The 25,852-nt window shown below is 43.9% G+C and overlaps 1 protein-coding gene across 2 annotated transcripts in view; it reads left to right on the forward strand.

The window, feature by feature from the left end:
- The first annotated feature begins 6,210 nt into the window (after window positions 1-6,210).
- Window positions 6,211-25,852, forward strand: part of ptpn11b (protein tyrosine phosphatase non-receptor type 11b) — a 223,313-nt gene continuing 203,671 nt past the window's right edge. For both annotated transcript variants that reach the window (XM_056272912.1, XM_056272913.1), the window contains exon 1: window positions 6,211-6,318. In XM_056272912.1, coding sequence (XP_056128887.1) covers window positions 6,305-6,318 — 14 coding nt within the window. In that variant the 5' untranslated portion in view covers window positions 6,211-6,304. The remainder of the gene's footprint in view (window positions 6,319-25,852) is intronic.

Genomic DNA, 25,852 nt, shown 5'->3' on the forward strand with positions numbered 1-25,852 from the left:
ACAGGAACCGTTTGTTGGAGGTCAACTTCTTGCCCCTTCCTGAGTTAGATCAGGGTGAGGAGTCCAGTACAACCAGTCAGTTGCTTGACTGCGCAGAGTCCGATGAGAAGGACAGTGCAGATGGCCTGACGGTCTCAGGGGATGCAATGGGGCTTGCAGTCTCATCACTTGGAGACTCGCCTAGATCTGAGTGGGCAGAAGCGGAAGAGTTCATTCCGTCTAGTCTGGTAGTCAGTCCTGTGGGGGCCACTGCTCAGACTCCACCCAACACACACGCACCACACAACACACATGCACCACACATAGAGGCATCACACTCACTCGATGTTGGTGTTATATCTCACACTGATTCGCACACAGAAGCACCACACTCACTCGATACAGATGTTGCAGCTCGCACTGTCTCACGCACACAAGTAGAGAGCGATGGTCGGGTTAGGACACGCACAGGGAGGGTGGTGAGGTCAGTGAACAGGTTAATAGAATCTATGGCTCAGATGCCATTTCTACGGAGTGTGAGGGATTGAACTTTGATGGAGGTTGGAGTCATTCAGACTAGTTTAATCTGAGTTATTAGGTGTCTATCAGACAGGGTTGTTTTGGGCCAAGTGCATGGTGTGGCGTATCAACCCAGCCACTGAGGATGCACAAGCCAGTGCATCCTTAGTGCCGGTCCCAAGCCCGGACAAATGGGGAGGGTTGCGTCAGGAAGGGCATCCGGCGTAAAATCTTTACCAAATCAAATATGCGGATCATAAATAAGACTTACATACCGCCACCGGTACTGTTAACCAGCAGGGTGTCGGTGGAAACTATGCTACTGTTGGGCGAAGGAGAAGGAGAGGGGGAAAGCATGTCCAGAGGCAGCTAGAGAGGAGGAAGGGTAGGCATGTGGAGGTGAGAGTTGGAACTTTGAATGTTGGCACTATGACTGGTAAAGGGAGAGAGCTGGCTGACATGATGGAAAGAAGACAGGTAGGCATACTGTGTGTGCAAGAGACCAGGTGGAAGGGGAGTAAGGCCAGGAGTATCGGAGGTGGGTTCAAACTCTTCTACCATGGTGTGAATGGGAGGAGTAATGGGGTAGGGGTAATTCTGAAGGAAGAGTATGTCAAGAGCGTGCTGGAGGTGAAGAGAGTGTCAGACAGAGTGATGAGTATGAAGCTGGAAATTGAAGGTTTATTGCTGAATGTTATCAGTGCATATGCCCCGCAAGTTGGGTGTGAGATGGAGGAGAAAGAAGAATTCTGGACTGAGTTGGACGACATGGTGGAGAGGGTACCCAAGGAGGAGAGAGTGGTGATTGGAGCGGACTTCAATTGACATGTTGGTGAAGGGAACAGAGGTGATGAGAAGGTGATGGGAAGGTATGGAGTCAAGGAGAGAAATGTGGAAGGACAGATGGTGGTTGATTTTGCGAAAAGGATGGAAATGGCTGTGGTGAATACATATTTCAAGAAGAGGGAGGAACACAGGGTGATGTACAAGAGTGGAGGAAAGTGCACACAGGTGGACTATATCTTATGTAGAAGGAGCCATCTAAAAGGGATTGGAGACTGCAAGGTGGTGACAGGGGAGAACGTAGCTAGGCAGCATCGGATGGTGGTCTGTAGGATGACTTTGGAGACCAAGAAGAGGAAGCGAGTGAAGACACAGCCGAAGATCAAATGGTGGAAGTTGAAGAAGGAAGACTGTTGTGAGGAGTTCAGGCAGGAGTTAAGACAGGCACTGGGTGGTAGTGAAGAGTTGCCAGATGGCTGGAAAACCACTGCAGAAATAGTGAGGGAGACAGCTAGGAAGGTACTTGGTGTGTCATCAGGACAGAGGAAGGAAGACCAGGAGACTTGGTGGTGGAATGAGGAAGTACAGCAAATTATACAGAGGAAAAGGTTGGCAAAGAAGAAGTGGGATAGTAAGACAGATGAAGAAAGTAGACAGGAGTACAAGGAGATGCAGCGTAAAGCAAAGAGAAAGGTGGCAAAGGCAAAGGAAAAGGCGTATGGTGAGTTGTATGACAGATTAGACACTAAGGAAGGAGAAAAGGACTTGTACCGATTGGCTAGACAGAGGGACCAAGCTGCAAAGGATGTGCAGCAAGTTAGGGCGATCAAGGATAGAGATGGAAATGTGCTGACAAGCGAGGAGAGTGTGCTAAGAAGGTGGAAGGAATACTTTGAGGGGCTGATGAATGAAGAAAATGAGAGAGAGAGAAGGTTGGATGATGTAGGGATAGTGAATCAGGAGGTTCAGCGGATTAGCAAGGAGGAAGTGAGGGCAGCTATGAAGAGGATGAAGAGTGGAAAGGCAGTTGGTCCTGATGACATACCTGTGGAGGCATGGAGATGTTTAGGAGAGATGGCAGTGGAGTTTTTAACTAGATTGTTTAACACAATCCTGGAAAGTGAGAGGATGCCTGAGGAGTGGAGAAGAAGCATACTGGTACCGATTTTCAAGAACAAGGGCGATGTGCAGAACTGTAACAACTACAGAGGTATAAAGTTGATCAGCCACAGCATGAAGATTGGGAAAGAGTAATAGAAGCTAGGTTAAGAGGAGAGGTGACGATCAGCAAGCAGCAGTATGGTTTCATGCCATGAAAGAGCACCACAGATGCGATGTTTGCTTTGAGAATGTTGATGGAGAAGTATAGAGAAGGCCAGAAAGAGTTGCATTGTGTCTTTGTAGATTTAGAGAAAGCTTATGACAGAGTGCCGAGAGAGGAGGTGTGGTATTGTATGAGGAAGCCAGGAGTTGCAGAGAAGTATGTAGGAGTGGTGCAGGATACGTATGAGGGCAGTGTGACAATGGTGAGGTGTGCGGTTGGAATGACAGATGGGTTCAAGGTGGAGGTGGGATTACATCAAGGATCGGCTCTTAGCCCTTTCTTGTTTGCAATGGTGATGGACAGGTTGACTGACAAGATCAGGCAGGAGTCTCCATGGACGATGATGTTCGCGGATGACATTGTGATCTGTAGCGAGAGTAGGGTGCAGGTTGAGGAGAGCCTGGAGAGGTGGAGGTATGCACTGGAGAGAAGAGGAATGAAAGTCAGTAGGAGCAAGACGGAATACCTATGCGTGATGAGAGAGAGGACAGTGGAATGGTCAGGATGCAAGGAGTGGAGGTGACAAAGGCATTTGAGTTTAAATACTTGGGGTCAACTGTCCAAAGTAACGGGGAGTGCAGTAGAGAGGTGAAAAAGAGAGTGCAGGCAGGTTGGAGTGGGTGGAGAAGTGTGTCAGGAGTGATTTGCGACAGAAGGGTATCAGCAAGAGTTAAAGGGAAAGTTTACAAGATGGTTGTGAGACCAGCTATGTTATATGGTTTGGAGACAGTGGCACTGACGAAAAGACAGGAGGCGGAGCTGGAGGTGGCAGAGTTGAAGATGCTAAGATTTTCACTGGGAGTAACGAAGAAGGACAGGATTAGGAACGATTATATTAGAGGGACCGCTCAGGTTGGACGGTTTGGAGACAAAGCAAGAGAGGCAAGATTGAGATGGCTTGGACATGTGTGGAGGAGAGATGCTGAGTATATTGGGAGAAGGATGCTGAATATGGAGCTGCCAGGGAAGAGGAGAAGAGGAAGGCCAAAGAGGAGGTTTATGGATGTGGTGAGGGAAGACATGCAGGTGGCTGGTGTGACAGAGGAAGATGCAGAAGACAGGAAGAAATGGAAACGGATGATCCGCTGTGGCGACCCCTAACGGGAGCAGCCGAAAGTAGTAGTAGCATGGTGTGGTGTATCAGGCATCACATTGATCTAAGGGAATACTGAGACTTGATCAACCTCATTATTTTCTGAACCTCGTAACCGAGGTAGCTCCTAAGTTGACTGGAGGACTAGGTCCTTCTTTCACTTGTGCCAGTAGTCAGTGATGGGCTTTTCCTTTCCTCTTTCTCTTTTTATCCTGCTGTCAGGATGTTGGTGAATTTCAGGAGGGGTGAATGTAACCAGGTTAAAATTAATGTTTTATTTTATTTCGTTTGAGTATGAAATATCACCAAATCCTGTCTGTGTGCTGTTATTTGTGTTCACTACATTTTATTTTATGTCATTATTTACTTTTATGTATGTTTTACAACGACCGTCATATACATGTACTGTCGCTTTAAGAGAGAGGTCTTGTGGGTACACGGAAGAGGGAACGCGGGAGAGGCCATTTTTGTTTTGTGGGGGGAGTGTCAAGCAGCGACCGAGCCGAGCCACGCGTGTTTCTTACCGTAGCACAGTTTTGCTGGTTGAGGAGAACGTAACCTTGAGTATCCCTGTAAGAAGATACTGCAAGCTGTGGGATAAAATACTTGTTTATCCTTCCTTACATCGGAGTCCCGTGGACGGTTTCTCCTTATAACGCACACGAGTGAAGTACCCATATGTGCCGTTCTAGTCTAGACTGCTGAATAGGACAATACAAAGCTCAAATGACCGGCAGTGGAAACCAGTTATTTCGAAAATAAATGGCAAGGTGGGCCAAATAGAGTCCTGTGTGTCCCCCTCCTTCCTTGATCATGATGATGATGATGATGATGAGAGACTGAGGCCCCCCCCAACAACACCTGGGGCCCCACCCAACTAGAACACAACGCAGCGCTAACGATGAGAGTGACGGCGTGCAGCAGGCTGACCAGCATAGAACAGCATAGGACTGCCCCCGTTACACATGCAGAAAGAAGGAATCTGATTCGAAATGTGAGAAAGGAAGAGGTAAACTTACACATAACAGACATTCTACAAAAGAACTCAGGAAACGAGTGAATGAATGTTATGGAATTTTATTCCAGTATCTTAGAATAACTAGTTTGATAGTGAATGTATGAGTTTTTGTTGTTTTTGTTGTTTTTTTAGCAAATAGACGTCTGATCCATTCCCTTTGGTGACAGTATTGCACAAAATGGCTGTTTGCCAACCGCCAAATAACCAAGAGGAAGAAGAAGAAGAAAAGAAGATGACGAAAGAATGCAGTTCTATAAATGACCTGTCGATGGCAGCAATATGCCTTTGCTGAGTCTAGTCTGCTGCAAATTTATCAAAAGAAGAAGAACGTTAACGTCGCTAGTTTCTCAGACAAAATTTGGCGAAATGTTTGGTTAAAGTGCGCATGCAGTTTTTAAGAAACATATGCAGACTCAGCCACGGTCTGTATATGATCAGTAAAATACCTCTCTACTATGTATTATCTGCTGACTCAGAGACGTTTATAGCAGCATCACTTTAGACTGCTCACCAAAATAAAAATGGCCCATCTTTAGCTACCCTGAAGGCTGTTGGCTTTCAGAAAAAGCACTCCTTGTTGTTCGAAAATGTGCTTTGATTACCAAACGGGTTCTGATCCAGGCAAGAAAAAAGAAGTGATTATAATGAAAACTAGACAAGGGAAAACTCCCTGCTCATTATCTGTATATATGCGCTGCACAGATGCAGTGGACAGCTAAATAAAACCATTGACGAGGAGCCTGTGAGCTCACACACAATTGCAAAAGCCTGTCCATGTCTAGTAGATTAACCTCTGCTGAGAACCGAAGGCTGGTGACGTCAATGATTGTCCCTCTTGTATCTCACTCTCTCCCTCTGCATCTCTGCACCCCCCCAACTGCCGTTCCCCCCAAACCTGCTCAGTCTATAGTTTCCGATCATCACCACATCGATGTGCTTATTAAGCTTCATCCCCGCCAGATTGTATTTAACACGGAAATTCACTGTAAAACTCATGCATATTTGAAACGAAATTGCATTTTGCTGAACACTACAACCCCAAAAGGTTTACGTAAGTAAAAGAAGAGGGCGTAGTCATTCTACGCATTATAGCGGCGCTAAAAATAACTTTTTTGTTTGTTTGCAACGAGCAACGCTGGGTTTTAACCGAGGTGCATGGAAGGATCACTGTGCACATCGGTGCAGAGAGGCCACACTTTATCTGCGCGTTTCATATGCTGAGCTTGCATTTGCCGCTAGCCGCGACGGTGAGAGACGATAGAAAATACTGTGATCATAGTTTGACGTCTGTGCGCAGCCCTGCTCATAATGGCGTCGTTTGTAGTCTTCCACGGCGCATACAAATATCAATCAGCCGCTGTGCTCGCTGATCTCGTCGAGCGTGAGCGCGCGCGGCGCGCGGCCTGTGCCGCCGTGGGGCCGCGGGGCATAGAGCGTCCATTTGGAGGCGGGGTAAGAATCGCGATAGCAGCGTCGAACAAGCTCCCTCCCCTGCGCTGCCTCAGTGATAAGACTAAACTCTAAGGGAAGGTTCGCCCTGACTTTCCCTTGTCGTCTGAAGAAGAAACTGAACAGGTTTTGAACTGCTATGACGTCTCGCAGGTAAGTCCGGGTTCGTCCGTACCGTCGGTAGCGGGCCGCCGTCTTTCGCGGGACTCGCGAGCGGTCCGAGCTTGTAAACTGCAGCGGGCTGAACGCTGCCAGCGAACGCGGTCGTGGCCCTCAACGCACCTTGATTGTCAAATTTTGTGGACCATTTTTATTCAAAAACGCTCCGAAACCACGTCTTTTCCCCCGGTCGTGACTCCCGGAGCTTCGTGTCTGCCGTGTATGTGTCGCACGTCATGTTGCCCAGAAACCCCGCAATGACTACAGACGATTTCCCCCCTAAGCTTTCTGCTTCCTGTAGGCTCGCGCTCCGCTGGAGGAGGTCCTCGCTCGGTCTCTCCGCGGCGGCGGCTTCGGAGAGTACAGGAAATAGACGCCGAGATAACAGACGAAAAAACAACTCGCGCCTTTGTGCTTCGAGAGATGACAGTCCGCTTTCGTTTGCCTCAGTTCTCCTGCTCAGGCTGAGCGAGCCAGCGGTGCTTCACCCGGGAATTACGTTTCGCCAGTCCTGCTCAGACCCCGGGTCCTCAGGCTAGCAGGTAGACATTCCGTTTGGCCACATGTGGCTGTGCACCGTAAATATTAATGGATGCCTCTGTATGGAATGGACATTTGGTGCAGTACTAGTCCTTTATCACATCAGAAAACCACGAATATAGCTTAGTCTGGGTTTGTGGCTCATGGTATAGTGTTATAGTATAACCTGTTGTGTGTTGCCTGCCATCATTGTTTGAGCTGTTCAGACAAGAAAAAATAGGACACAACAACAACAACAACACCAACAACAACATCTGGCTTCAAGCACAGTGCCCGCTCTTGTTTCTTACGTTTTTTTAACTGACACAAAAGGATGCACATTTTACTTACAAATACTTGACTCACAACTAAATACTGCTTATAATCTAACTTATAACAGCCGTTTTTCCAACAGGACGTATGTGCAGTAATAATAATTTGGTATATTACAGATTGTTTTAAAAGATAACCCCCCAAATTAAAACTCAGTTAGCGGGCTCATCGCTAGACGTGTCACTGCTGATATTATGGAAAGAAATGCTTTGTCAGTGAACTGGCAGTTTTTAGTTGATACAAATAATGATACACCATAGGGGTGGAAAAGTGTTCTATGAAGTCTATACTTTAAAGTGCTAACATTGTATTTGTATTCCTCTCTAAAGCTGAACTGCAGTTTTCCATGTAAACGCACAAGCGTTTGTTGAATTGCATAATTTCACATGCAGACCTAGAGTACGTTGTCAGACCCCACTTAATATGTTAATCTTTGAGATCCAAACTGAATATTTAGAGGGCTATAATTTTTACATTACATACAAAACTCTGCTATTTACATTGTTTTCTAGAAATCAGTGCAGCAGCTAATGCCTAATTCACACTACACAACTGTCATCAGATCACTGTACTGTTCACATTACACATCTTGCTGTCTTGTAGTTGGGAATCTTGAAGTCATTGTGGTTTTCATGCTACATGACTGAGTGCTGACTGGGGGTCACACATTGCAAGATCTTTCATCAGGAGGAATCCACGATGAGGCTCTCTGGTCTCCAAACTATGTTTTGTCATGAAACATGCAAGAAGGAACACAGGAAATGACACAATACCAGGCACAAGATGGGATTTTTTTCTTCCAAAAATGGATGCCCGCCAGAAACAAGCGTACTAAGTTTGTGCACTGATTTGCAGCAATAAAACAAAGAAGAAAAAGAAAAGCAAATGGGTGAAAGAATGGATTGGGCTGCACAGGCAGCTCTGATTGGCTGTAGCTCATCGCTGCCCTCATTGCCAGTCACAACACGTTTCACACTACAGGATTTGGACTCCCCTACAGGTCCAGATATTTAGCAGCGTCTGTGATGCATCGGCGGCCCTCATTGCTTGTGTCTTTGAACAACTCACACATGGCGCTTGAGCGCCGATTTGTCTCTGATCTGCAGCTTTTGTCGGGGAGCTCCAAAAACTGTCGGGGAGTGGAAAATCAGGGCTAAAATCATGTAGTGTGAACTAGGCGTTTGAGAGGAAGCTCCAGCCCCTTCATTTGACTGGCAGCCTAAAGGCCCCCCCACATGCTGTACCATCTTGCATGTATTTTGTATGTCACACTCTACAACTAGAAAAAATTTTTTTTTTTTTCACAATTTCCCTTGTAAGAGTTGAAGTGAGACTACTGTCACATTGTAAGAACAGCAACAAACAACCGATGTCAGTCGACGACTGTGGCCACACAAAAATGTGACCTGGCCTGCGGATATTCAAAATGGAGTCACTGAAAAATAACATGCAAATGCATTAACAACAGCAGATTTTTCGTAGGAAAAAGAAAACATGGGTTGAGAATTCTCCAATCAGATCCAGTATTAACTCATCCATCCATCCATTATCCAAAATGTTTATCCTGCTGTCAGAGTCACGGGGATGCTGGAGCCTATCCCAGCAGTCAATGGGCGGCAGGCTGGGAGACACCCTGCACAGGCCTCCAGGCCATCACAGGGCAAGGAATGGACGTCCACCAACAGTCCACCTGCAGTCACCAACATCGGTTTAACTTAAAAGATTAGGTATTAAGTATTATTAAGATTAAGTATTAACTCAAGAAAATTGTAATGGAACTTTATGCACAGGTATTTTAGATGAGCAGATGACCTTCATTGATTCCCCAATGGCATACACGTATATCTCACATAAAAGCACAGAAACAAAGTGATAGTTTTCATTTTCTACCATGCTCCTACATATCTCTCACCAGGATGTTGTTGTAGCTGTAGTTTTGATTGTCGTATTGCCTGGCACACCTGATGATAGGTGAGATTTTCTGACGCTGAAGAAGAAGACGGTCGGAGCCTACGATGGTGCGCCGCTGACTGTCTTAAACCCTGTCACATTGAATGACCCAAGACAGCTGACAACCGTTCACGATGAACAATTTGCCCACACCAGGGAAATTTCACCTGAGACAGCCTTATGACAGCTGATATCGGACAGTGTGTCTGTGGGGGGATGGGGGGCTTAAATTGCAGGAGTCCCAGTTACAATGCTAGCTGCTACCTTTTCACCTGTCTGCATATCATTTAGCTTGAATTAGAGGGCATTATTTACTATAAAATGGTGGCCAGCGTTGGACTATCTAGTGTTATCTTTTGGATTTCTTAGGCATCCTAACATAAAAATCCATCCATCCATTATTAAGCTGCGGTTCGGATAATAGATGGATGGATAGATTAAGAGTAATAAGATTAGGATTGATTTTATTTCGAACATGCTAAAATAACAAATACACAGGATTTTTATGTTAGGATGCCTGAGATAACACTAGATAGTCCAGCGCTGGCCACCATGTCATATACAGTGTATGTTATATTTACACTTAGGTTAGTCGTACTCCCATTTACGGTTGGCTATAATTTGCATGAGAATATGCTAATGCTAGCAAGCCAACTTAAAAGTACAGTGAAAAGAATGGTACCTCCACATTTGTATAAAATCCTTTCTTCAATTTCACTTTTCTCCAAAGATCAGACACTTATCCGATATTAATTGAGTGTCTCCTATTATTTGTGACTTTTCTCCACTCAACATCATGGTGTAATTTTCTTTTTTGTTTTTTTCTTTTTTTGCTTTCAGGAACTTAGTTGTGTCTGTTTTCTGATGAAACTTATGAGCTGAGAGGAACTAAAACTTGGAATCGTGCGCAGGCCCTTACCCCTCCCTCTTTACATTTTTGTGCTCGTGGTGTGCACTTACTTACTTAGTAGCGCAAGAAATTTTGTAAACCCTTTAGAGTTTTCTGTATTTATGCATAAATTTAACCTAAATTGTGATCAGCTCTTCAACTAAGTCCTAAAACTAGATAGTTCCCAATTACACAAATACCACAAAAGATTACACTTCATTTATTTGTTGAGCAAAATTATCCAAAATTAAATATCTTTGTTCGAAAACAATGTTTAACCTTTGCCTTCAGTAAATGGTGTGACACCCCCCCCCCCCCCCCCGAGCAGCAATAACTTCAACCAACCTTTCTCGTAGCTCTTGATCAGTCCTGCACATCAGATCAGAGGAATTTGGGTCCATTCCTCCTTACAAAAATGCTTCAACTCAGTGATGTTGGTGGGCTTCCTTGCGTGAACTGCTCTGTTCAGGTGCTTCCGCAACATTTCTATTAGATTTAGGTCAGGACTTTGATTCAGCGGTTCCAAAACATTACATTTCTTTTGCTTTAACCATTCATCGGTAGACTGACTTGTGTATTTAGGGTTTTTGTTTTGCTGCATGACGTACTTTCTGTTGAGCTTCAATTCACAGACTGACAGTTTATCATTCTCCTGTAGAATTTGCTGGTACAATCCAGAATTCATAGTTATGTCAGTCAATGATGGCAAGCCGTCCTGGTCCAGAGGCATCAAAGCAGCCCCAGACCATGATACTACTACCACCGTGCTTCCCGGTTGGGTTGAGGTTCCTTTATTTGAATGCAGTGTTGGGATTTCACCAAACATCACACTTCTCGTTTAAACCAGAAAGTTCTATTTTGGATTCATCTGTCCAAAGAAGATTCTTTCAGTAGCCTCTGGCTCATCCACGTGGTCTTGAGCAAACTTTAGAGGGGCAGCAATGTTCTTCTTGGAGAACGGTGGCTTTGTCCTTGCTATCCTGTCATGCAGTTCTTTTTCCGTATTTGTCTGGTGGTGGACTCATGAACACTCACTTTAGCCAAAGCAAGAGAGGCCTGTAGATCCTTAAATGTTACCCTGGAAGACGGTTCGCCTCTCATCCAAGATGCTTCCTCAGTTCGTGCCTTTCTGACTAGACCAAGCTAGTGTGACTGGCTGGTGATGAGACTCAGAATTTATCCTCTTTGGAGTCGTTGTCAGAGCTATAGATGTCCATAGCTCTTTGTGTTCCGATGTTTACCAACGCCCGTCGCTAACAGCCATAGATATGAGTGGCTCTTTGTGTCCCGATGTTTGGCCGCGCCTGTCGTTATCGGAGCTATTGATATGCGTGGCTCTCCTGTGCTCCGATGTCCAGCCGCGCCCGTCGCCATCGGAGCTATTGATTTGCGTTTGTTTAGCAGCGACGGTCGTTGGGGGTGTTAGTTTCGACTTCATTATTCAGTGGTCATGAGAGTCGTTGGAGCCGTTAGTGACTGACTGTTGTTCTTGGAGGCTAGGCTTCTTGAGTCTCCTGGGTAGAGAGGAAAGGACAGCATTGTAAGTGGGAGAGAGGTGGTGTCGTAGACCTCCTCCTCTGTTGAGGGATGGTTTTTCCAGTTTCGCATTGATGGCTTCCTTCACCCCTCTTTCAAACCACCCATCTATTCTGTTCAAAATGTGTACATTGCTGTCCTCGAAGGAGTGTGTCTTCTCCTTTAGGTGTAGATAGACTGCTGAGTCTTGTCCTGAGGAGTTTGGCCTTCTGTGTTGGGCCATCCGTTTGTGTAGTGGTTGTTTGGTTTCTCCTATGTATAGGTCAGCGCAATCCTCATTGCATTGTACAGCATACACCAGATTGCTTTTTTGGGTGTGTGGTACACGGTCTTTGGGATGAACCAGTCTTTGTTGGAGTGTGTTGCTGGGTTTGAAGTATACCGGGATGCGGTGTTTGTTGAAAATTCTCCTGAGTTTCTCGGAGACCCCAGAAACATACGGGATGACTGTGCTATTCCTTCTGTTCCTTTTCTCCTCGTCACTCACCTGGTGGGTCTTTTTGGAACGTGTTGCAGTTTTCACAAAGGTCCAACTGGGGTAGCCACAGGTTTTAAAAGCTCCCCTCAGGTGTTTGTGTTCTTCTCGTTGGGCCTGAGTGCTGCTGGGCACATTGTCAGCTCTGTGTTGCAGAGTTCTGATGACTCTCAGTTTTTGTTCCAGAGGGTGGTGTGAGTCGAAAAGTAGATATTGGTCTGTGTGTGTAGGTTTCCTGTAAACCCCAATGTGGAGGCTCCTGTCTTCCCCAATGTGGACGTCACAGTCCAAGAAGGGCAAACTGTTGTTCTTTACGTCTTCCCTAGTGAACTTAATGTTCTTGTCTACTGATTTGATGTGTTTGGTAAACGCTTGCACCTCTTGTGTTTGGATTTTGACCCATGTGTCGTCCACATATCTAAACCAGTGGCTCGGAGGTGTTCCTCTGAAGGAGTTCAGGGCCCTGTGTTCTACCTCTTCCATATATAAGTTGGCCACAATGGGCGATACTGGTGAGCCCAAAACTGGCCCCTGAATTGGAAATATGTAGTGTTCAGGCAAAGGTCCAGTAGTTGGCAAATCTGGTCTGGGCTGAGGTTGGTCCTATTGCGGAGGGTGTCGTCCCATAGCAAACGTTGCCTCACAGTTTCCAAAGCCTCCATGGTTGGGATGCAGGTGAATAACGAGGTCACGTCGTAGGATACCGTGGTTTCATCCGGTTCCAGTTTTACGCCTTGGACCTTGTCCACGAAGTCAATGGAGTTTTGGATATGGTGAGGTGTTTCGCCCACTAAAGGGGTCAAGATGTTGGCGATATGTTGCAATATATATGGCTATATGTATATTATTGATGTTAGCTTCTTGGGCTAACAACTAGCTATGCTAGCTGATTGACTATGGCAGGGATGGACAACATGATCCAGAAAGGGCCGGTGTGGGTCCAGGTCTTTGTGCCAACCAAGCAGTTAAAACAACTGATTCTGTTAGTCAAGCAACAGTCTTTGCTAAGGACCTTGATTTGTAGACTCAGGTGTGTAACTGCTTGGTTGGAACGAAGACCTGCACCCACACCAGCCCTTTCTGGATCATTTTGCCCATCCCTGCACTATAGATTAGCTCTGATTGCTAACATTAGCATTACCGTTGCACCAAACAGAATGCTAGACTTTTCTTTTACTTTACACGTTACTTGTGGATAAACAAAGGCAAAGGGTGATAGTTATGTCAACATGGAAATGTTTATTTACTCGATGATTACTGTATTTTAACATTGCTAGTATGGTATTCGCCCTGCCGGTTTGTTATTAGCTGGTCTTGCTATGCTAAGTTAGTTGTTTTTAGCCAGCTTAGCCTGTAGTCAACTGTTCACTTAAACTCTGGCCCATACTACATATTTGGTAAGAGAATAATAATTATGTGGAGATGACACCATTTGTATAAATTGCATTTGGGTGTAATGTGGGGTGGGGGTAGGGAAAGCAGGATCTGGGGAGGTGGGTGGCAGGATGTGGGTATTATGGTGTTTTTGCACCCTTTTTTCTTCTTTTTCCCCCTCCTTTTTTTCCTTTTTACTCATCTTGGTGGTCTAGCTTTCCTCTACTGATGGTAAACATGTCCCTTTTCATTTGCCGTACTGACTGTATCTCTCTTTCCAACTTTGTTAATAGATGTTCATTTCCATTATCTCCTGCAGTGATATACAGTGTCATTAGCATCTGGACCAGGGGGTGGTATGAGTAGGTCAGTCAACTGCACCAGCTGGAATGTGAAAGACCCCAACCTCTCTGTAAAAAGGAAAGGTTCTGACTCATCTTAAACACCTCAACACTCAGATTGCATTTCTCCAGGAAACGCACCTTTGTGACTCGGAAGTTCGGCTTCACTGTGGTTGGGTAGGCCAGTTGGTTTTTTTTATCCTGCTTACCTGACATCAATACACACAGTCTTGTCCTTGGTGGGGACTTTAACTGAGTCCTGTCCACCACTCTTGATCATTGCTCATCAAAACCTGCCCCTCTTTCTAAATGTTCTTCTATTAATACACTTCTAATCGCCAACGGAATATGGCATTTTCTAAATCCCACAGCTCATGACCATTCATTTTTTCCCCCCATGTTCATAAGATTTGCTGTCGGATTGATTACATTTTACTAGGCAAACTGCTCTCATCGGTTTGAAAATGCAGTTATCAGGCTGTTGTAATCTCAGACCACACCCCATTGACTCTTTAGCTAACTTCACCAAACCAATCCTTATCTCATCGACCATGGCGCTTTAACTCTCTCCTACTTTCTGATGAACCTTTCATCACATTTCTGTCTGATGAAATTATTTAATTTCTCGAAATAAATCGAACCCCAGTTATATTCATGGAAACTTTATTCGAGACATTAAGAGCTTATACGGCAGAGCATAACGGAAACATACAGAAAAAAACACAAACGCCATCTGCTGGCAAACATATAAATATAACTCACTCCTTGACACACACACACACACACATATATATATATATATATATATATATACACTCACCGGCCACTTTATTAGGCACACCTGTCCAACTGCTCGTTAACGCAAATTTCTAATCAGCCAATCACATGGCAGCAACTCAATGCATTTAGGCATGTAGACATGGTCAAGACGATCTGCTGCAGTTCAAACTGAGCATCAGAATGGGGAAGAAAGGTGATTTAAGTGACTTTGAACGTGGCATGGTTGTTGGTGCCAGACGGGCTGGTCTGAGTATTTCAGAAACTGCTGATCTACTGGGATTTTCACGCACAACCATCTCTAGGGTTTACAGACAATGGTCTGAAAAAGAGAAAATATCCAGTGAGCGGCAGTTCTGTGGGCGAAAATGCCTTGTTGATGCCAGAGGTCAGAGGAGAATGGCCAGACTGGTTCGAGCTGATAGAAAGGCAACAGTAACTCAAATAACAACTCATTACAACCGAGGTATGCAGAAGAGCATCTCTGAACGCACAACATGTCGAACCTTGAGGCAGATTGGCTACAGCAGCAGAAGACCACACCGGGTGCCACTCCTGTCAGCTAAGAACAGGAAACTGAAGCTACAATTCGCACAGGCTCACCAAAATTGGACAATAGAAGATTGGAAAAACGTTGCCTGGTCTGATGAGTCTCGATTTCTGCTGTGACATTCGGATGGTAGGGTCAGAATTTGGCGTCAACAACATGAAAGCATGGATCCATCCTGCCTTGTATCAACGATTCAGGCTGGTGGTGGTGGTGTAATGGTGTGGGGGATATTTTCTTGGCACACTTTGGGCCCCTTAGTACCAATTGAGCATTGTGTCAACGCCACAGCCTACCTGAGTATTGTTGCTGACCATGTCCATCCCTTTATGACCACAGTGTTCCCATCTTCTGATGGCTACTTCCAGCAGGATAACGCGCCATGTCATAAAGCTCGAATCATCTCAGACTGGTTTCTTGAACATGACAATGAGTTCACTGTACTCAAATGGCCTCCACAGTCACCAGATCTCAATCCAATATAGCACGTCTGGGATGTGGTGGACCGGGAGATTCGCATCATGGATGTGCAGCCGACAGATCTGCAGCAACTGCGTGATGCTATCATGTCAATATGGACTAAACTCTCTGAGGAATGTTTCCCGTACCTTGTTGAATCTATGCCACGAAGGATTAAGGCAGTTCTGAAGGCAAAAGGGGGCCCAACCCGGTACTAGCAAGGTGTACCTAATAAAGTGGCCAGTGAGTGTGTGTGTGTGTGTGTGTATATATATATATATATATATATATATATATATATATATACACACACACACACACACACATACATATGGGCTCTGTGATGGACTCGCGGCTTGTCCAGGGTGTCTCCCCGCTTGCCGCCCAATGACTGCTGGGATAGGCTCCAGCCTCCCCGTGACCCTGAGTAAGGATAAGCGGTTTGGATAATGAATGAAAGAATGAGGGGCCAAATTATGTCGTACTCTGCCTATGCCCAAAAATGTAAAATGCAACGTATTAATGCCTTACAGGATGAAATCCTGGGACTTCATAGAATTTATGCCACTTCCCCATCGCCGAACCTACGTAAAAAAACATTTTTCACTTCAAACAGAATTTGAAGTTTTGTCAACTGGACATGCAGGGCATCTCCTTTTGAAATTGCACTCCAATAATTATGAACAGGGGGAGAAATCCGGTAGAATTCTTGCATCTTCGCCAAACATTGACTAAGCTACCATAGTAGAGATCCGTACTCCCTCAGGTATAGTCACTACAGACCATAATGAAATAAATGATACATTTTGTAATTTTTATTTAAAACTTTATGCTTCTGACACCCCGAAGATTAGTCATTAATTGATTCTTTTTTCCCCAAAACTTGAGATCCCCTCTATTAATGTGAACATTAAAGATAGACTTAAGGAACCCATTTCTGAAATTGAAATAATGCAAGCAATTGGAACCATGCAGAGTGGCATTTCTCCGGGGCCAGACAGTTTCCCAACCGAATTTTATAAGAACATTTCAAAGAGTCTTTCCCACTATTGGCTAAAATGTTTGGTGAATCATTTAGCACTCATCTCTCCCTCCATCATTATATGATGCCTCAGTTTCTGTATTGCTCAAGAAGGGTAAGAACCTTTTTGATTGTGCATCTTATTGACCTATCTCACTATTTAATACTGATGTGAAGATACTGGCTAAAGCCTTAGCTCACCGTTTAGAGACAGTGGTTCCAGTTATAATTTCCCCAGAGCAGACTAGATTTGTCAAAAACAAGGCACTCTTTTTTTCTTTTTTAATCTTTGTCGTCTTTTTAACATTCCTTATTCTAAGCCTGTTCAGACCCCAAAGTTGGTGGTATAATTTGAAGTGGAAAAAGCTTCGACTGTGGAGTGGGACTAATTTTTTTTTACTTTGCAAAAATGTGGTTTCAGTGGTAATTTTATATCCTGGGTCAGATTATTGTATTCTTCCCCGAAGGCCTCACTATGTACAAATGATATAATCTCTTCCTCTGCAGTGGAACTAGATAGGGGTGCCTTATAAGCCCCCTGCTCTTTGTGATAGCAATAGAATCTCTGTCCATAGCCCTGCGTAGCAACCACAACATCCGTGGTGTTCATAGAGACCAGGAACATTAGCAAAGTGATAAAGGTATCACTTTGCTAATGACCTGTTGGTTTTTGTATCTGAACTTCCATTCTGTATCCCTAAGATCTTGACATCATTGAAGGATTTTGGAATTATTTTCGGATATAAACTCATTTTGCATAAAAGTAAACTAATCCAAATTAACTCCGCGGCAGATAAACGTCCGCTTCCGTTAGCTCACTTCCGTTCAAGATTCGCCTAGCAAATTCTCTTATCTTGGCATTGTTATAACACGGAGCTTTAATGATGTTTTTAAACATGACTTTCTAATTCTGCTAGGCTGTACTTAACTTGATCTGGAACGTTGGTCTGGGCTCCCTCTATCTCTCGAGAGCAGGTCGTATTAAAGCAGTTGAAATTAATATCTAACCCACATTTTTATACCTCTATCAGTCCATACCAGTTTATATGAAAAATACATTCTTCTCTTTGCTAGCTAAATTTATTTGATTATTTATTGGAATGGAAAAATACCTTGGATATGCAAAGTGGTCCTTCAGAATCCCCGTGAAGCTGTTGGAATGGCCTTACCAAGTTTTCAGCAACACTGCTAGTCCTGTAATGTAAGGGCACTCTCCTTTTGGCAGTGTAATTCCACTGGCACCGAAATTCCATGTTGTGAAGCTTTTGTGACATCATCTGTCACTCATGTATCTTTGCACTCGCTTCTCTGTTCAGCACTCCCTTGGGCTTACCCTATATCCAAATTTACTGATAAACCAGTCATATTTAAGTCTATTTAGATTTGGAAACTAAAAATTTATACAGGCTTTCAAGTTTAAAGATCTCCCTATTGGTACCCCTATTTAAAAAAAAAATCAGCCCCCCCCCTCCCATCTATTTCTGATGGAGCCTTTGAGCTTTGGAGACTCAATGGAATATTTACTTTGGATGATCTATTAATTGAGGACACGTTTGCATCTTTTGATCAGCTGTCTGAGAAGTTTAATTTACCTCGAAGTCACTTTTTCAGATATATTTGCAGATTCATGATTTTACTTGATCTAAATTTAATCGTTTCCCAGTTCTGCCTCCAAAGACCCATTTAGACCAAATTCTTGAATACTTTTGGCCAAATAACACTTGAACGCCTAAAAAACTCGATGGGAGAGTGATATGGAAATGCCCATTCCAAAGGAAATTTGGGATCTAGTAATGCAGAGGATACACTCCTCTATATGCACAAGACATGGTGTAATCTAGTTCAAAGTAGTGCACCGCCTTCATTGGTGCAAAGAGAAATTGGCCAAAGGTAACCCAGATTTAGACCCAACATGTGACAGGTGCAAACAAGCCACTGCCAGTCTCTTGTTCTGGTCCTGCCCGAAACTAACTAAGTTCTGGCGCTCCATCTTTGAGGCCTTGGCTGTTCTACGTTTTCCAGTTTAACCTTCTACTCTGAGTGCCATCATTGGGGTCATTTCAGTTGGTGCACGTTTAAATAGTATTCAGACAAACCTATTGGCCTACACCACTCTATTAGCTAGGAGATTGATACTGTTCAAATGGAAGGAGGCTTACCCTCCTACATTCATATGATGGATTACAGTGCAGTCATTGAAATTAGAAAAGATCAGCTATACCATGAGAGGATCTATATACAGATTCCACTTGACATGGAAGCCCTTTTTAGACTTTGTGGAGGAGTTAGAGGCTCGGTTGGTAGCTGGGGTTGATGGGCTTGCAATCTAGTTCTCAACCCTTTCTCTTCTTTTCTCATTTTGCCCTTTGCTTTTTTACTTTCTTTCATTAATTTTCCCTTCTTTTGTTCATTTAATTTATGCTTGTTACTTGTTTACTTTTTCAGTTTTTGTCAGGGTTTAATTTAATTCATGTTATTTCGGGTGGCATGCCAGGCGGGCTGGGAGTGCGGTGGGGAAATTTGTATGGGTCTGTGGGGAGGGTGGGTGGGCAGTGGGGGGGGGGGGCGCGTTGTAGTTGTTGGTGTGTTTGAAAATTAAAAATAAACCTTGTTTAACAAAAATCTACCTCTTCATTGATATTCATTCCATGATTTTAAGAGAGTGGATTATTTTATTTAGACCAGTGTTTCCCAACCCTATCCTGCAAATTTTCATTGTAACCCTGCATAAGTAGCCCTGCTTGTACTTACTCAACCAATCATCTCATAGCACTTAATTATGCAAGGTGTGCAAAATCTGACATAATTCATTGCTGTTTGATTGAATAACTACAAACAGGTACTTATTCAGGGTTGCAAAGAAAATCTGCAGGATAGGGGGTCCTTGAGGACTGGGTTGGGAAACACTGATTTAGACTATGCCCAAATATCACATGCCCATGGTCAATCACATGCCATGGTCAATCGGTGGTGATTCTAATCATGGGAAGTATATTACAGTGCATTGCGTTAAACACCGATAACACATTATTAAACAGTAATCATTCTATCATATTGAAATATCCAAAATTACATTCTTAATTAACTAGTGAGATGAGTTGCTGTACTCACTGATTATCATGATTAAAATACTGCCTGATGCGATAACTACAGAACAACATCAATAAAATAAAATGAAAAAGAAAATAATAAAAACTACTACTACTACTACTACTACTACTACTTTTGAATGCTCCCGTTAGGGGTCTCCACAGTGGATCACCCGTTTCCTGGCCTCTGCATCTTCCTCTGTCACACCAGTCACCTGCATGTCCGCAGAATACAGTTAACAGAATATAGTTTGACCAGAGGGACCAAACCACCTATGGTCACTAAATGGCAGTATAGCTACATGACAGGAATGCACTTAAAACCTTAAATTAATTTAAATTAATATCTCAGTCAACTTGGGGGATAGTCATGTGAGTTAGTTCATTGTTCATGAAATTGTTTGCTGAGTAATATTAACTTGGAGACTAAATGGTTAAACAGTTCACATTAATTCAGACATGCGCAGAGACAAAGAGTTTCAATTTATGACACAAGATAAGTTATCAGCATTTGGCAAAGTATAGAGGGGTTTTGGCACGTTTGTGTTTTTTTTTTTTGAGACAGACCAAGGGAGAGAGAGAATCAGGAGTGTTTGAAATGTATCAAGTCATTTTCCTGTCTCCATCATAATGAGGTGAGAGTTTCTGCCTTATTTTGGAGATGAGATTAAGTTTTCTTTCTGTGATAATGGTGACGATAACCTGGAAAGGTTGTCAGGTGGTCCCATGTCTTGCAGTGAATTTGATAACCTTGTCAAAAGCAGGGTGGTTCCTGGTGAGTTTCCCATCTACGATGGCCTGGGAAGGTCATTAAATGGTCCCATGTCCTATGGTGAGGCTGATGATCATGTCAAAATCATGACTTCTCTGAGGAGCCTCCCGTCTGGTTGATGTCGATTTGGCACTTCTGTGTGGGGTGCAGAGAGGGCCGCTTTGCAAACCCAGTTAGAAAAGGCCATCTCTGGTGGCATACTCAAGGAAGGATGGAAGGAGAGAGAGAGATTTGATTTTCAAAAGCACATTTATTCAGTCCAACAGCTGATATTTAAACATATACATCTTATCATAATCCAGCTCAAAAATTAAAAAAGTTTCAGAAAAAGTCTCATTTAGTAGTTGAAAACAAAAGTATCCATACCAAAAATCAGGTTCCAAACTTAAATCAACTCTACATGCATGGCCCAAAACCACAAACACAAATTTGCCTCAGGAGGAAACAAATAGTAGATTGCCATGACCAACTTGCTCTCCTACGGCCAACAAAACCTCCTGCACCGTCACGCTGGGCTCGGGCGGGACTATCTGAATCCCATGACAGATGGACAGAGGTGGCGTCTTGGAGGACGCCATTCCTCCTGAAAACAACCCAACTAAACCACTGAACACTCGGTAAAAAGTATTATTAAAGATTACCTGATCATGCACATAGGACAACTGAAGAATACAGGAGAAAATCCAAAAAAAATAAAGCAAACAATTCAAGCTTCCCACCAATCTCACATTCACCACCCTCGTTCACGCTCACACACCCAACCTCCCAGCATGCAGTGTAGAGAGAGAATTTGAATTTTAAAACAACTTATTTTACATACAACAAAACTTCAGCAATGACATATCCATTTCACAACATCAAAATAAGTAACTCCTTTACATTAACACATCAAAAAAACAAAACAAAAAGAGGTCATTGTCTATCACAGAACCCCAAATTGATTCAAAGAGAAAAAGATGGACAGGCAGACAGATTTTTTTCCAAGCAAAAACAACTGGGGGAAAAAATGAATGCACAGAAAAAGCAAATCATAAAAACGAATAATACTCGAATAAAGTGAATAATAGTAAAAGATCTATTACTACTTTCAGCTGCTCTCATTAGGGGTCACCACAGCGGATCATCTGTTTCCATTTGTTCCTGTCTTCCGTATCGTCCTCTGTCACACCAGCCACCTGCATGTCTTCCTTCACCACATCCATAAACCTCTTTGGCCTTCTTCTTTTCCTCTTCCCTGGCAGCTCCATATTCAGTATCTTTCTCCCAATATACCCAGCATCTCTCCTCCACACATGTCCAAGCCATCTCAATCTTGCCTGTCTTGCTTTGTCTCCAAACCATCCAACTTGAGCTGTCCCTCTAATATAATCATTCCTAATCCTGTCCTTCTTCGTCACTCTCAGTCAAAATCTTAGCATCTTCAACTCTGCCACCTCCAGGTCCACCTCCTGTCTTTTCATCAGTGCCACTGTCTCCAAACCATATAACATAGCTGGTCTCACATCCATCTTGTAAACCTTGCTTTACACTTGCTGGTACCCTTCTGTCGCAAATCACTCCTGACACTCTTCTCCACCCACTCCATCCTGCCTGCACTCTCTTCTGCACTCCCCATTACTTTGGACAGTTGACCCCAAGTATTTAAACTCATGCCTTCGTCACCTCTACTCCTTGCATCCTCACCATTTTGCTGTCCTCCCTCTCATTCATGCATAGGTATTCCGTCTTGCTCCTACTGACTTTCATTCCTCTTCTCTCCAGTGCATACCTCCACCTGTCCAGACTCTCCTCAGTCTGCACCCTACTCTCACTACAGATCACAATGTCATCCGCAGACATCATCATCCACAGAGACTTCTGCCTGATCTCGTCCATCAACCTGTCCATCACCGTTGCAAACAAGAAAGGGCTCAGAGCCGATCCTTGATGTAATCCCACCTCCACCTTGAACCCATCTGTCATTCCAACCGCACACCCCACCATTGTCACACTTCCCTCATACATATTGGCACCACTCCTACATACTTCTCTGCAACTCCCGACTTCCTCATACAATACCACACCTCCTCTCTCGGCACCCTGTCATATGCTTTCTCTAAATCTACACCTTCTGGCCTTCTCTATACTTCTCCATCAGCATTCCCAAAGCAAACATCACATCTGTGGTGCTCTTTCCTGGCATGCAACCCTACTGCTGCTCGCTAATCGTCATCTCTCCTCTTAACCTATCTTCTATTACTCTTTCCCAAATCCTCATGCTGTGGCTGATCAACTTTATACCTCTGTAGTTGCTACAGTTCTGCACATCGCCCCTGTTCTTGAAAATCAGTACCAGTATGCTTCTTTTCCACTCCTCAGGTATCCTTTCGCTTTCCAAGATTGTGTTAAACAATCTAGTTAAAAACCCCACTGCCATCTCCTAAACATCTCCATGCCTCCACAGGTATGTCATCATGACCAACTGCCTTTCCACTCTCCATCCTCTTCATAGCTGCCCTCACTTCCTCCTTGCTAATCCACTGCACTTCCTGAGTCACTATCCCCACATCATCCAACCTTCTCTCTCTCTCATTTTCTTCATTCATCAGCCCCTCAAAGTACTCCCTTCACCTGCTCAGCACACTCTCCTCACTTGTCAACACATTTCCATCTCTAGCCTTGATCGCCCTAACTTGCTGCCCATCCTTCGCAGCTCGGTCCCTCTGTTTAGCCAATCGGTACAAGTCCTTTTCTCCTTCCTTAGTGTGTAACCTGTCATTCAACTCACCATACACCTTTTCCTTTGCCTTTGCCACCTCTCTCGTCGCTTTACCATGTATCTCCTTGTACTCCTGTCTACTTTCTTCATCTCTCTGGCTATCCCACTTCTTCTTTGTCAACCTCTTCCTTTGTATAATTTGCTGTACTTCCTCATTCCACCACCAAGTCTCCTTGCCTTCCTTCCTCTGTCCTGATGGCACACCAAGTAATGATGGTAAAAGATGCTTAACTTTAAAAACTGGTTCAAGTCACAGACTCCTAAAGGGTTAAAAAATGTACACGAAAACAGAATTATAAACCATTTGCCCCTCGTTGACTGAGCAAATGGCTGTAGTGAAACACCACCGTGCGATAAACTCATCCAAGTTGTTCATCAGGGTAAAGAAACTGAAATCCGCTCAGACTCTCCCCTTCACCCGTGCGATGAACAAAGGAAGTAAATCTTCTTCTGAACCATTACTAAGTCAGCTGTTCCTACTTCTATAAATCGATAACTTAGCTTGTCCCACTACAAAATTTAAAAGTTGCCACTTTTCTGCATCCTTCCTCTTGTACCCAGCGCCAAAGATAAAAACAATTTCATTCAATTTTTCACTACAGTGTGAGAATATCGTTTGTAGAGCTTTAAAAAGCACCTGAAGTCTTTCACATTCCACATAACAATAAAAAATGGTCTCTGGCAACTGACAGAAAGGACACTTAACAGAAACAGGTGGATTTATTCGAGAAATTAAAGTATTGACTGCCAGCGCTCCCTGTAGGATCCTCCACTGCAGGTCACCTGACATTTTTTTTTCAGCGGGATTTTATACAGCACCTTCCACACTGGTTTACAATCATCTGCCACTTTTAACTTTGTTCTCCATAGAGTGTCCTTTCTCTCATTCAGCATTCGTTTGTTCATGGCTACAAAACAGGACTTGTACAAGACTTTCCCATCTAACATGTAAATGTCCATTTTATTAGCCAGATTTGAGACCAGGAAAGGTCGCGTTAGTCCAGTCTGGTCCATTTGGAGACCCAACTCGGGGAAAGGATCTCCATTATCAGGAGTCTCAGTCCCAACTGCATAGTCCTGCAACATGTCTAGTTCTTCACTGGTGAGTCTTTTAATCCATGCATTCAGACTGTCCCTAGTATGTCGGCTTGACCTCAAGCCCAGCAGTGAAGCCATTGCCTCTGTGTCAAGAAGCTTCAGACCTGCAGCATCCACTATGTGCTTCAATTTAATAGTTCCAGCTGAGCATAGCCTCCAGTTGAGACCAGGTTTGCTGTCATCCTGAACGTCCAGCCTAGCCCCATGAATAGAGGCTCTTCCAGGAGCCAAAACAGAGATGCTGTAGGCGCCAGTTTGCACCACTTAAAAAGAGTCCAGGCTCTAAACAGTCCTTGATAGAAAGGTGGCAGATCATGCACACTCTTAAAAACATGGTTTGTTAAAAACAAAGAAGTGTCTAAACCCGAATCCTGTACCTTCTTTAAAATAATGCTCTTGAGAGGTCTCCACAGCACTTCATTAGTCCCTGTGAGGTAAGGCTGTATGAACTTTAATCTAAAAGCTGCTACTCTGCTCTCTAGATGCACTAAACCCTGTCCTCCCTCCTCTTTCGGTGGGTATAGTACACTCTGTTGTACCCAGTGCAGTTTATCCCAAACAAAAGTTCACTAGAATAGACTACTTTTTTTTTCTTTTTTAGCAATCCAGTGGGGGTTTCCATACATGTTAACTTGTGCCAGAGGGTGGAGGCCGCCAAATTATTAACAGTTAAAACCCTTCCTCTGTAAGACAGCTGTGGCAACAGCCATATCCACTTTTGTAATCTCCCCTCCACCTTTTCCACCACCCCCTCCCAGTTTTTCTCAACAGTCTGGTCATCAACTAGAAACACTCCTAGGTACTTAAAACCTCCCCTTTCCAGTATCGCCCTCATGGCAGCTGAGGGAGACCTGCAGACCACTTTCCAACCGCTAAAGCTTCACTTTTTGCCCAATTTACTTTAGCTGCTGAGAGATTACCAAAACCTTTAAAAAAAATTCCAACCAAATTTACACCATCTTGATTCTTTAAAATGACAACTATATCATATGCGTACGCAGATAAAATAATTCATGTGTTAAAATTGGGTAAACACAGACCACCAATATAAGGGTGAAAATTGTGCAACAAAGGTTCGATTGAAAGCGCATAGAGCATGCCCAACATCGAGCAACCTTATCTTATACCTGTAGATACTTTGAAAGGTTTACACAAAACACCATTAATGTTCAGTACACTCTCAATATCTTTGTACAAAGCCTTAATCTTGGCAATAAGTCCAGGGCTGAGGCCAAACCTTTCTAACACTTTCCAAAGGTATTGGTGCTCAACCCGGTCAAAAGCCTTTTCCAGATCCAAAGAAACCAGACCAGCATCAAAGCCCAATGAACCAGAGACTTCCGAAACATCCCGAATTAGTGGCACATTGTCAACAAGGGACCTGCCGGGCACACAGTAGATTTGGGTCTGATGGATGACCTGATCTATCACCTTCTTTAGTTTGTTGGACAGGACTCTGGAAAGCAGCTTGTAATCCACACACAGAAGAGAGACCGGACGCCAGTTCTTTATATCTTGTAGGTGACCTTTTTTCGGCAACAACGACAAAACTGCTCTCCTGCAGTTCTGGGCAAAAATAAGTCATTAAGG

Source organism: Lampris incognitus, chromosome 2, assembly GCF_029633865.1.
Source record: "Lampris incognitus isolate fLamInc1 chromosome 2, fLamInc1.hap2, whole genome shotgun sequence".
NCBI lineage: Eukaryota > Metazoa > Chordata > Actinopteri > Lampriformes > Lampridae > Lampris > Lampris incognitus.